Raw genomic sequence first — 14120 nt, 5'->3', positions numbered from 1 at the left:
TCTTTTCCCCAGGCAAATGATGCACACACACTTGGCCGTTCACAAGATGTAAAAGAAAACGTGATTCATCAGACCAGGCCACCTGCTTCCATTGCTCCATGGTCCAGTTCTGATGCTCACATGCCCATTGTAGGCACTTTCAGCAGTGGACATGGGTAGACATGGGCACTCTGACTGGTCCGTGGCTACACAACCCCATATGCAGGTGCACTGTTTGTTCTGACACCTTTCTATCATGGCCAGCATTAACTTTTTCAGCAATTTCTGTTACAGTAACGCTTCTGTGGGATAGGAACAGACAGGCCTTTGCTAATCACGTGCTTCATTGAGCCTTGAGTGCCTATGACCCTGTCACTGGTTCACTACTTGTCCTTCCTTGGACCACTTTTGGTAGGTACTAACCATTGTATACTGGGAAAACCCCAATGGGCTACAACAACAGACTACATCAAAGCTGAAGATTAGGGGAAAAAGAAAAAAAAAAAAATCACAAAATTTTTCCAGTTTTCAACTGTTCAGTTGCGTTAAGTCTGTGTCCATGATAGCCTTAGATTCCTGTTCTTGACTAACAGGAGGAACATGATGTGGTGATCTGCATACATTCTAGCAAAGTGTCATTTCTTCAATGTTGTCACATGAAAAGATATAATCAAATATTTACAAAAATGTGAGGGGTGTACTCACTTTTGTGAGATACTATACATTGTGACAATGTCTAAAGCTCTATAGATACTAGGTTTGTATTTTTTTTTCCAGATATTCTGAAAAAATGCAATCTGTATAAAGCTCTGAATTGTTTGAATAGCATGCTTTACAGAATTAATCAAGTAAACATGTTCATCACTTAGAGAGCCAGGTAAAGCAATGCACTGGATGAACCACCTTCACAGAAATGTCTGTGATGCTAGATAACTACTAGACAGCCAACAATGCTAACATTTGAGCTTCAAAGCCCATGAGAGCTTATTACAAAGAAAAATAGGACAGTGAGGACACTCTTCCATTATCATAAATCAGTAGAACAGGGTTCATACAGATTCTTCATAATGAAATTCCAGGACTTTCAAAGACAATTTTTTTGTTTTCAAGGACTATACAAGAGGTGTCCATCCATTTTCTGTACCGCTTATCCTACACAGGGTCGTGGGTAGCCTGGGAGGGAACTCAGGGCACGAGGAGGGGACACCCTGGACAGGGAGCCAACCTATTGCAGGGCACAATCACACACACATGCACATACCATGGACAATTTGGAACTGCCAATCAGCCTACAATGCATGTCTGGGGACTGGGGGAGCACGGGGAGAACAGGCAAGCTCCGCACACACAGGGCAGTGACAGGAATCGAACTGAGAACATTGGAGGTGTGAGGCAAACGTAATAACCACTAAGTCAACGTGCCCAACACAAGAGATATCACTGAAACATATTCTTTATTTTTTCTTTTTAAAATCACCCCCCCCAAAAAAAATATTAAATAAAAACACAACCAATTTTATATGCCGCCTTTTCCAGCCATGTTGGACTAATTTGCATTTCCTAGGCATTGCTTCATCTTCACCATAATGTCACTATACTGCAGGTGAATGATAGGAGCACTATAGTCAACAACTTTCAGTGGAAAGTCGCTAAATGTCACTAGATGATATCATGCACTAATTAGCATATTGATTACGCATTCATTCAGTACTCCGTGCTCACATACTATATTTTAATACAGACGAATTCCCAATAAAACTGTTCTTATTTACACATTTTTCTGTTTGTTGTCAGACAGAGGAACAAGTATGAAATAGTGATTGAAACGCAGCCCATTAAGATTACATATTCACCAGCAGTCACTTCCAAGCTGCTGATCCTGCTAAAATCCTGATTTTATAACCGTGACGTCGTCTGACAAAATCACCATACACACAATTTTAAGACAACGTGTATGCTGTGATTTCAGCTGTATTTACATGTAAAATTATCACTCAGAGAGAAACTTAGAAGCGAATGAATATGCTGCTCTTCTCTGACACTAATTGAACAGGGTAGCCGCAGAGAGGCAGAGGCAGAGAGAGAGAGAGAGAGAGAGAGAGAGAGAGAGAGAGAGAGAGAGAGAGATACCTGCGGGTGGAAAGCAGGACCTCATGCTTGGGGGGCAGTACTGGCCACTCTCTTCTGCGGGAAGTTGCCAAGGTTTGCCCGAAATGTCGATAGATTTGTCACTAGGTGCTTTTTTGAAAGAAAAAAAAAACAACAAAAAAAGGTCGCTAAAGGGGTCTGAGAAGTGGACCAGAGCTGTCTGTCACAATGAGTGAGTGAATAGCAGGAGGAGGATGAGGGAGAGGGGCTGCAGAGGAGAGTCATTGTTTGAGTGAAAGGAAGTATTCGTTTTCTATCGAAAATAAAAGTTTTTTGCGATTTCATATTTATTGACTTTTTATAATTCAAGCACTTTTTAAGCACCACTACAAAAAACTGTCTATTTTCAAGATTTTCCAGTAATTAAATTTCCAAATGCCAAATTCAAGCACTTCAAGCACCTTGTACGGACCCTGGTAGAAACCGAATTTCACGTGTTTATAGTGTTACAACAAGTGATGTCAAGACAGTCCTTGTTGATGCTAATTCTTGTTGAACTCTATGAGCCACCATAGGATCAGGGTGGAGCTTTGTGTACATGGGTGGGAATGGGGGCAAGCTCAAGGAGTAAAAAAGTATTTCAATGTTGTTGAACTCCACCTACTTAATTGCTAGAGACCTTAAGTGCATATTATTACTGAGCATAATGAGGGAATGGGAGAAACTTAATTTTTAATTGGGTTCTTGGCATTTAGCACAAGGTCATGGCAATAATTTATAACAGTACACTGGCATGCAACTGTAATATCCCATACAGCAGGGCAGGCTAGCGATTTACATTACCTTCTCCAGAAGAGAGTGGATCAAACATGGTCAGCAGAGAGTCAGTTTGAGCAGGCACACAGGACAAACCATGTGCTCCTTGAGACATGCAGGAATGATGGAGCCAAGAGAGGGATAAAAAGGGTTAACCCCAGACCAAAGCTTTTAACACCATATTATCTGGTGTCCCAGCACACAAGATTTCATTGAAACAAATTAAATTGTAGCTCACTTAGCAATACTTTTATTTAGATACAGGCTTTCCTGTTAAAACAGTTATATCTATTAGGATGTGTTTACCGTGTGCAGAATCCTCTCCATCTGGGCTTGTGACAGAGTCTTTGCCTCCAAAATCTGAGCTACATTCTGAGCGCAGGTCTTCAACCTTGTTGGGGATATCTTCAGATGTTACACTAATACCTACAAAAATTTACATACATTAATTTGTGCAACTTTCATAGTTGTTTCATGTCTGTATAATGGTGCTCATGTTAACAGCTAACTTCTCCTTGGGACATCTCAGTCATGTGGAGCAGTGTAAATGCATCATGAATCATACCAGGGTATAGGAACTTCCTAAAATCCCTCAAAGGAATTCCAAAAAAAAAAAAAAAAAGACAGAAGTAGCTCTGATGTGACATCGCAATAACAGAGATCTTACAGGTACCATTATGTGCTCGCTCTCTCTTTTTTTAATATACTTAATATTCACTTTTGCTATTTTATGTCAAAAGCTGTTTTGACTAACCTCCTCATTCCATCAAGTAAAGACAAAACTTTCAGATTTCCTAGCTGTATGGTAACACCATGAGATCCACATTCATACACAACTCTGACTTTAGATTTACTGGATGATTTTATTTTTATTTTGCAAAGCGTGAAAGTGGCACTTTTTTCACTGCAGTGACCAGAATACATAGTCTCATTTATTTCTCAAATGGCACTGTAGTTTCCTGTTATGAGAGAAAATGTGTAAAATACAAAGAGACATTTTACTTACAAACATTTTGAAAGTTTTATGTCTAGTAAACAGTACATTTGCAAGTAATACATTAAATTATGCTTTCATTAGCAAGCCACTATTTGTGAAACACTACAGTTTAGGTAGAGTGTGATTAGTCATACGTTTATGAAAGGCATTTTTTTTGTATTTTTTTGTGAAATGTAGAAACTTGTTACTCATACTTTGAGCACAGATGTTTTAAAGTTACTGGGTGAGTGCAATGTTGAGGGTAGTGAGGATCAGTGGCAGTGATTCTGATAGCAGGCCAGCAAACAGGGAGATGAAACCTGAATTGGAGCATTTTTAAGATAGCTTAATGTTGAATTAAATTTTTTTTTTAATTGTATGAATTTCTTTGTGGGTACCTGAGATGATGCTTAATCCTGGGGTGCTTGGTCGGGAGCTGACCTCTCTGACTTCAGTATCATCTGAAGTGCTGCCCACCCCTGAGCAGCTTTCTAATTCCTGCAAGCGCTCCTCTTGCTTTAAATCTGCAGTCTCTACACACACACACACACACACACACACACACAGTAATGGTTTATTATAGTTCACCAGGTACTGCAAGTTTATTACACATACTGCACATTCAAGCAGTTATCTAATCGGCCAATATTGTGCCAACAGAACAATGCAAAAATAAATAAATAAAATAAATCATGCAGATGCACTTCAAGAGCTTCAGGTAATGTTCACATCAAACATCAGAATGAAGAAAAAATGTGATCTCTTTGGTTTTGATCGTGGCATGTATATTGGTAGTGAGTATTTCAGAAACTGCTGATCTCTTGGGATTTTCACACACACACACACCCCAGACTCTAGAATTTATGCAGAATTGTGCAAAAAAACAAAAAACACTGAGTAAGCAACAGATCTGTGGGTGGAAATGCCTTGTTGATAGAGTTCAGAGGAAAATGGCCAGATCGGTTCGAGCTGCCAGGAAGGATATAGTAACTCATATAAGCACTCTTTACACCTGGGGTGAGCAGAAAAGCATCTCAAAATGCACAAAACAAGTAACCTTGCAGTGGATGAGCTACAACAGCAGGTTTCACTCCTGTCAGCTGTGAACAATAATCTGAGGCCATCAAAGGAAGACTCACTGAAACTGGACAGTTAAATACTTGTTACAGTTAAACTGTCCAGTTTGCCAAACCTGTGCCCATGATAACCTCTTCTTGAGCTGACAGGAGTGGATCCTGATGTGGTCTTCTGCTGTTGTAGTTTATCCACCTCCAAGTTTGATGTGTTGTGCATTCTGATATGTTTTTCCTGTCACTACGGTAGTAAAAATTATTATTATTAGAGTTACTATAAACTTCCTGTTAGCTTAAAAAAGTCAGATCATTCTCCTCTGATCTCTCTGACCAACAAGGTGTTTCAATCTGCAGACCTCCTGCTTCCAGGATGCTTTTTGTTTTTCTCACCATTCTGTGTAAACACTAGAGACTATTGTTTGTGATATTCCCAGGAGATCAGCAGTTTATGAAATACACAAACCAGCCCATCTGGCACCAACTACCGTGCCATGATCGAATTCACAGGCATCACACTTTTTCCCCATTCTGATGTTTTCCCCCATGTTCTGATGTCAATAACTGAAGCTCTTGGCCTGTATACGTTTTGCATTGTACTGCAGCCAAATGGTTGGCCGATTAGATAACTGCATGAATGTTCAGGTGCAATGGTGATCTTAATAGAGTGTATGGTGAGTGTAAATACAGTTCCCTCCGAATGTATTGGAATGGCAAGGCCAATTCTTTTGTTTTTGCTATACACTGAAGACATGTGGGTTTGAAATCAAAAGTTGAATATGAGACAACAGATCATAATTTTAGCTTTCATTTTTTATATATACATCTAGATGTGTTAAACAGTTTAGAACATTGCACCCTTGGTGACAGACCACCCAATTTTACGATGAGCAAAGGTAATATAAAAGCAGGTTTTCAAATGGTAGTGTTGGTACCTATTACAGTCCCTGCTAGTGAACTAGCATGAAGATGTGTTTTTGATAAAGATGCCAAAGCAATTCTGCAAGTCGCTCTGGATAAGGCCATCATGTAAAAATTATTTGATCTTAAGTCTGGTGTTCTCTGACTTCTGCATTTCCTAATTTGATAGTTTTAAGTTGACTTGGGTTGTAACATAATAGGACCGTGTCCAAATAATCCATACAATTTAATTTGTTGTTTGGGTTTGTTTGGTGGCTTGCAGTTTGTTGCTGGATTAATTACCTCCATTTTGATAGAATTTTTGCAGTTGTTTGTGTGCTGTGAGACTTTGAGTAGACTAAGACATTCGTCCCTTCCTATGGTTCACACTTTAGTTATTTTTCCTTTATTATTTTTATGTAGTCCTAGGAGGAGACTTGATTCTCTGTTATCATTCAAAACCTTGTACTATGATTACTGAAATCTGTTTTTAAAAGGTGCCCTGCACTCATTATGCCTCAAAAGATAGATAGTTAGGAAAATTAGTCGGGTATCAGGGGGTTGCTCATTCTCTCTTAAATTGATTGCATTGTGATATTACAAACACAGCACTCAGCAACATTATTCACTGGCTGTAAGGGTAATGGAGTGTGATGGGGGAAGTGTCACATAAGTTAGGTGAGTTAGCTATTGTAGTAACAGGTCCATGATCCTGACTTCAGTGTGTTAGCAGCTTATGTGAAGTTGTTTGGAGCAGTGTACCCTGCTATACTGTGAGTGGTAGTATCTAGCTCTATTGTGATGTTTAAGGTTTTATTAACCATTTGTTAGAGAATGAGCAGTTTGACTGCTTTGTGTGTTATTTGGATACTTTTAGTTTTTTTTTGTACATGTCTAGGTATTTGATAACTATAAGGGTTGTCCTTCAGGGGTGATTGGCCTGTAGTATTGCATAGTAAGAGCCCTACAACTATTGATTTTATACAGGAATCTTAGAAGCTTCTTGAAATGTTCACTAAAGACCAGTTTTTATAACTTGCTTCATGAAATTGAAATGACCAGTTCTGAGAGACAACTAAAAGAACGCATCAAAGAAACCACTGGTATTGATATTGGTGTCCTTAAAACTGAACGTGTTTCTTCTGTGACCAGCCATTCTTTAATGTCAGATGCCATAGAATTGAGATTGAGGGTTGTTAAACTTTCAGGAAAAGGAGCTGGAAGTCTAGTAAAGGGAGATTCAGTTTAGGGGTAAAATAAATAAATAAAAAAAGACAAAATAAATAAATAAATAAAATAAATACAAGCAAAACAAACAAACAAAAAAACCCCCAAACAAACACACAGCTCTGGAAAAAATTAACAGGCCACTGCAAAATTCAGTTTCTCTGGTTTTACTATTTATAGGCATGTGTTTCGGTAAAATTAACTTTTTTTTTTAATTCTATAAACTACTGACAACATTTTTCCCAGATAAAAATAATGTCATTTAGAGCATTCAGTTGCAGAAATGATAACTGGTCAAAATAACAAAAAAAGATGCAGTGTTGTCAGACCTCAAATAATGCAAAGACAATAAATTCACATTCATTTTCAAAAAACACGATATGAATCTTTTAACTTAGGAAGAGTTCAGAAATCTATATTTGGTAGAATAACCCTGATTTTCAATCACAGCTTTCATACATCTTGGCATGCTCTCCACCAGCCTTTCACCGTTGATGTTGGGTGTCTTTCTGACAAAAATTCAAGTAGCTCAGCTTTGTTTGATGGCATGTGGCCATACATCTTCCTCTTGATCACATTCCAGAGGTTTTCAATAGGATTCAGGTCTGGAGATTGGTATGGCCATGACATGGTCTTGATCTGGTGGTCCTTCATCCACACCTTGATTGACCTGACTGTGTGGCATGGAGCATCGTCCTGCTGGAAAATCCAATCCTCAGAGTTAGGGAAAATTGTCAGAGCAGAAGGAAGTAGGTTTTCTTCCAGGACAACCTTGTATGTGGCTTGTTTCATGTGTCCTTCACAAAGACAAATCTGCCTGATTCCAGCCTTGCAAAAGCACCCCCAGATCATCACCGATCCTCCACCAAATGTCACAGTGGGTGAGAGTCACTGTGGCTTGTAAGCCTCTCCATATAACCATTAGATGACCTGGTGTTGGGCAAAGCCGAAAATTGGACTCATCAGAGATGACGACCTTACTCCAGTCCTCTATGGTCCAATCCTTATGGTCTTTTGCAAACCTTAGCCTGGCGGCTCTTTGCTTCTCATTGATGAAGGGCTTGTTTCTAGTTTTGCAGGACTTCAGCCCTGTCCCTAGGAGCCTGTTTCGAACCGTCCTCACCGTGCACTTCACCACAGCTGCAGTTTGCCTTTCTTTTGGTAGGTCACTTGATATCATCCTATGCTCGTTGAGTGACATTCGAATGAGTTGGCCGTCATCCCAGTCAGTGGAGTGTCGTTTTCGCCCCCTGCCAGTCTGTACCTTTGTTCTCCCCAATGTCTGCTGCTTGACCTTGTTCTTATGAACCGCCGTCTTTGACATTTTAAGGATGGATGCAACCCAACGCTCACTGTATCCCTATGCAAGTAAAGCCAGAATTGAACCCTTCTTTTCCTCACCCAAAACTTCCCTTTTAAACTATTTTGGCATGGTCAATAGTTATTTTTTAATTCCAATGACCTTTGAGGTACTACTAGCACTGTCTTTGCCATCCAGCTGGTCCTATTGCAAGAGGAAAGTGATGACCACAGCAGTGGTTTTTAACTTTTCCTCATTAAATAAGATTTGGCTCAGGTGATCACCTAATCAGTACCTCATTCAGTAGATTGAGGTGTGCCTGTGTTGGAATTCAACAGACACTGGAATGGAATGGCTGCCACACATGTAGAGATGCTGATTTAAGAAATGTTTGGAGTGGTCTCTTTTTTCCAGAGCGCTCTCTCGCTCTCTAATACTACATACATACATACACACACACACATATATATATACACATATATATATATACATATATATATATATATACATACATATATATATATACATATATATATATATATATATACACACACATATATATATATATATATATATATATATATATACACACACACATATATACATACACACAACTATATATATATGTACATATATATTTAATATATATTTATATAAACTGATTTTATATATATATATATATGGGTAAGACTAAGTTAATATAGCTGTGATGTGTGGCAATAAGTTGTTGAGCTTCACAAAATGGGAAATGTAAAGCACAAGCATTGAAGATGCCCATTTCCACCATCAGGGTGGCTGTGGCTCAGGTGATAGAGCAGGTTATCAACTAATCGTAGGGTTGGCTGGTCGGTTCCCGGCCCGCATGACTTCACATACCGAAGTGTCCTTGGGCAAGACACTGAACCCCAAGTTGCTCCCGATGGCAAGTTAGCACCTTGCATGGCAGCTCTGCTATCATTGGTGTGTGATTGAGTGTGTGAATGGGTGAATGAGACCTTGTAAACCGCTTTGGATAAAAGCACTATATAAGTGCAGACCATTTACCAATTAAGAAGTTCTAGTCAACTGGAAATGTTATGAATCAATCTGCAATTGCATCTATATTGTCTCAATGCACTGTGAAGAGGATGGTCCATGTGGCCAAAAAATCTCCAAGGATCACAGCTGGATAATTGCAGAAGTGAGCTGTGCCTTGGGGTCAGAAAGTCTCCAAAACTACAATCCGAAGTTACCTACATCACCACATGCTGTTAGGAAGTGTTTCGAGAAAAAAAGCCTCTACTGTCATCCAAAAACAAACTCAAGTGTCTTTAGTTTGACAGACACTACTGGAACATCAAAAGGGAACAGGTTCTATGGTCAGATGAAACCAAAATAGAGCTTTTTGTCAATAAACACCAGAGGTGGTTTTGGTGCACACAGAGAGATAACCATATGGAAAAATACCTCATGCCCAAGGTGAAATATGGTGGTGGCTCTTTAATATTTTTCTGCCAGAGGACTTGGACATTTTTTTTTAGGATACGTGGCATCATGGACTACCAAATATCAACAGATATTAAATTAAAACCTGACTGCCTCTGCCAGAAAGCTTAAAACGGGCTGTGGTTGGATCTTAAAGCAGGACAATGATCCAAAACATACATTAAAAATCAACACAAAAATTTACTGACCACAAAATCAAGGTCCTGCCATGGCCATCCCAGTCCCCCTGACTTGAAACCTTAGAAAACCTGTGGGGTGAACTGAAGAGGCAAGTCCACCAGCATGGACCTCGAAATTTGAAAGATCTGGAGAGATTCTGTATTGAGGTATGGTCTCAGATCCCCTGCCACATATTCTACAACCTCATCAGATATTATAGGAGAAGACTCAGCTGTTATCTTGGCAAAGGGACATAGCACAAAGTATTGACTAAAAGGGTGCCAATAATTGCTGCACACCTATATTAAAATTATTTTTTTTGATAAACCTGTGTTATGTTTGCAATTGTTTGATATCCATGAGAGCAGAGTCTTTGTGAATTTTTTGAACAAAAGATGAAAATGTTAAACATGTATACAGTACACACACATACAGTCAGGGAAACAACTAATGGACGCGTCAATTTTTCTTTTTCAGTAAATATATTTCCAATGAGGCTTTTCACATGACATTTTCACCAGAAATCAGTATTAACTCAAAAAATCCAGAAATATAAAGAATTCACAACATTAATGTCCATAAATAAAATTGTGTAATAAAGTGGAATGACACAGGAAAAAAGTATTGAACACGCTAACTGAAATTTATTAAATACTTAGTGGAGAAGCCTTTGTTTGTAATGACAGCTTTAAGACGCTTCCTGTATGAAGAAATTAATCGGCTGCAGTATTCAGGTGTGATTTTGGCCGATTCTTCTAAACATATCGTCTATAAATCTTGTTCAATTGGATTCAAGTCAGCTGATTGACAGGGCCATTCTAACGCCTTGATTTTTTTTCTCTGAAACCAATTGAGAGTTTCCTTGGCTGTATGCTTTGGATTGTTGTCCTGCTGGAAGGTCCACCCACATCTCATCTTCATCATCCTGGTGGATGGCAGCCAATTCTTCTCAAGAATCTCCCAGTAAAGGGCTCCAATCATTGTTCCTTCAATTATATGAAGTCTGCCAGTACCATGCGATGAAAAACAGCCCCACAATATGATGCTTCCACCTCCAAACTTCCCTGTTGGTATAGTGTTTTTAGGGTGATGTGCTCTGCCATTTCTTCTCCAAACTTGGTGTGTAGTATGACAGCCAAAAAGTTAAGTTTTTCTCTTCTCTGACCAGAGTACACTCTCCCAGTATTTCATAGGCTTGTCCAAAAGAGTTGTAGAAAACTTTAAACAAGCCTCGACATGCCTTTTCTTTAGTAATGGAGTCTTGTGGGGTGAGCGTGCATTGCCTATTGTTTTCTCTGTGACGATGGCACCTGCTGCCTCCAAGTGTTTCTGGAGGTCTTTCTGAGTGGTCCTTGGCTCTTGGGCTACTCCTCTGACTATTCTTCTCACTCCCTGGTCAGAAATCTTGTTAGGAGCTGCTGTTCATGGCTGGTTGATGGAGTGATGTTGCTTCCACTTGTGGATAATGGCCCCAATGGTGCTTTTACTGGAAGATTCAGAAGTTTTGAAATACGTCTGTATCCGATTCCATCAATCGGCCTCATTTAAATATATTTACTGAAAAAAATGTTGATGCGTGCAATACTTATTTACCTCCTAATGAGGTAAAGAAGCCTGTACGTGTGCTGAGAGACACTGGGGCTGCTCAGTCTTTTGTACAGGAAAAGGTGTTACCCGGTTCCCTGAAGCTATTCCCCTACGCACACTTAAATCGAAAGTAGTGGTCAAAGCCTTCATTAAATTTTGCACTACATTTGGGCTCCCCAAGTGCATATAGACTGATCGTGCGACCAACTTCACGTCACGATTATTTTCACAAGTAATGCGCGAGTTGCGAATTTCCCACCAAGTTTCCAGACCCTACCATCCGGAGTCGCAAGGTGCCTTGGAACGCTTTCACCAAACTTTTAAAACTATGCTGCACACGTTCTGTGTGGAAACAGGGAAGGTTTGGGATGAGGGGGTGCCCCTTTTATTATTTGCTGTACGTGATGCTGTGCAAGAATCTCTTGGCTTTAGCCCATCGGATCTGTTGTTTGGTCATATTGTGAGAGGCCCCTTAAAGGCCCTACAAGAACAGTGGTTGGCAAAGTCTTCTCCACCTTCGGGAAAGACTATTTTGAAAGAGATTCAAGTTCTTCATGAGTGGTTGGAGTTAGCGAGAGAAATGGCAGGTCTCGCATTGCGTTCTGCCCAGGAGGCTAAGAAGGAGAGGTATGACCATAAGGCGGTCTCTCGATCCTTTTGTGTTGGTGACTAGTATTAGAGTTACTGCCTGTGCCAGGGTTTTCTCTCTCGACCCAGTTTGCTGGACCGTATGAGGTTAAACAAAAGTTGAGTCCTACTAACTACGTTCTCAGTACACCTGGTCATAGACGTAAAACCCGCATGTGTCACATCAACCTATTGAAAAAGTATCATGCTCGTCCTTCACCATCACAAGCTTGATGTTATTGAGGGGTGGTTGTTGTGTTTTTGTGAACCCTTTTATGTTCACACTTAGGTTGGGGGGGGGGGGGGGTTGTTACAACCTGCTATCTTTGGGATGGGAAGTTTTTTCTGTGGTGCGATATTTTTGTGTGCAGGTCCGAACTCCATCCCAGAGTTTCCAGCCTACCCTAGCCTGCCTTTTTCCTGCCTCCCCGGATGACCTCACTAACTGACCACCCTATTTAAAGAGGAAGAGGAGTGAGAATGGCGTGGGATGTTGGAGGTGGTTATGTGTGATTTGGTGTTAGCAGATTGTGCTTGGTTTGTGTTGCTTGCCCTTGTGGCTATATAAACTTTGTGTTCTGGCTGCTGTTCTGGTTTTGATTCTTGCCTGGTTCTGACTGTGAGTTTGGTTGTCCCTGTATCTGTTTATGTGTATTCTCTTCACCACTGTATATATGTTTCACTTGGTTTACCGGCAGTAGGGGTGTGGTTGCCATTTCTTTTGGGAGAGGGGTCCTTTTGTCTGTTTTTTGCTTAGGTAGTTAGGGAAGTATACTTGTATTTTCTTTGTTATTTTCCTCTTAGGTAAGCTAGCTACCTAACAAAGAATTCTTTAGTTTATTATTTTGGCCTTTATATATATATATAACTACAGAGAACCAACACCAGGCGTAACTTGCCAAGGTTATATACTTATATATATATACTTGCCATATATATATATAAAACTATAACAAACCTGCTTGTGTTTGTTATTCCTGGTTCCCTCATTTTAAAGGTCAATTCCATTTGAATCTTGAATCGCAAGCTGGTTACTTTGTGCGGCCTAACCCAGTCTGGGCCATAACAATATATATATATATGCTATATGCGCATGTTTTTTTTTTTTTTTTTTTTTTAAAACAGCATGAGCATTTTCTTTGGAGTTAAGGCTGTTAGATTTCCATTTATGTCTTCAGATCACAGTCAGCCCTTTCAGCCTATTCTACTATTACTTCTATTAACTTTTAGTTCTGTGCTTAGAAAGTGTGGTTTACGACAGAGAGTCAGGCGCGCCTGGAGAGTCTGAATGAACACACACACTGACACAAATGAATGTTCACTGAGACTTCCCATTTATTTCATGCAAGAGTATTTATACACATTGATAACAAGCAGTGCGTGGACGGTTTCTACTGGTCCAGGTGTCAGACAGATTTAAACAAAACACACAGCACATAGTCATAATGTAAAATAAGTCCTGTGTCATGCTGACACAGAAATACATAATAATATAATTAAGGATAGCAGTTGATCAGCTTATTTAAAGAGGTAATTAAATGAATACAAGGTAATTAAATGATTACATTCATCATATTTGATAGCAGTTAATGATATAAGAGAATTTCCTTTCAGAGGCATAGACAACAAGTACATTTTGACCAATCTGACTTGATGTAAGTAGATATAATAGGCTAGTGCCTCATTTCCTACAGAAGGATGTTGAACACTGGACTTTACTTTTGCTGAGTTTTGGTAGGAAAGGCATGGGAAGTTTATTCATCATTAAGTATCGAACAAAATGCTAATTATGGGGTAGTCAAAGGAAATATTTTAAAGGCTTATGGGTTGGTTACTGAGACCTACCATCAGCATTTTATGAGTTACAATGAGCAGGATCATCAGACTTATGTTGTGTTTGTTAAGG

General features: G+C 39.5%; 1 protein-coding gene across 9 annotated transcripts in view; it reads right to left on the bottom strand.

The window, feature by feature from the left end:
• The window catches only part of gapvd1 (GTPase activating protein and VPS9 domains 1), a 152302-nt gene that overhangs the window by 39701 nt on the left and 98481 nt on the right, over positions 1-14120 (bottom strand). For 5 of the 9 annotated variants that reach the window (XM_053624796.1, XM_053624789.1, XM_053624788.1 and 2 more), the window contains 4 exons: positions 4258-4392; positions 3190-3309; positions 2911-2988; positions 2110-2217 (listed from right to left, as the gene is read on the bottom strand). In XM_053624796.1, coding sequence (XP_053480771.1) covers positions 2110-2217; positions 2911-2988; positions 3190-3309; positions 4258-4392 — 441 coding nt within the window. The remainder of the gene's footprint in view (positions 1-2109; positions 2218-2910; positions 2989-3189; positions 3310-4257; positions 4393-14120) is intronic. The other 4 variants (XM_053624793.1, XM_053624792.1, XM_053624794.1 and 1 more) reach the window with 1 other exon arrangement.

Source organism: Ictalurus furcatus, chromosome 5 (genome assembly GCF_023375685.1).
Source record: "Ictalurus furcatus strain D&B chromosome 5, Billie_1.0, whole genome shotgun sequence".
Lineage (NCBI taxonomy): Eukaryota > Metazoa > Chordata > Actinopteri > Siluriformes > Ictaluridae > Ictalurus > Ictalurus furcatus.
The sequence above is the reverse complement of the archived record's forward strand: the minus strand, read 5'-3'. Positions and strand labels throughout refer to the sequence as shown.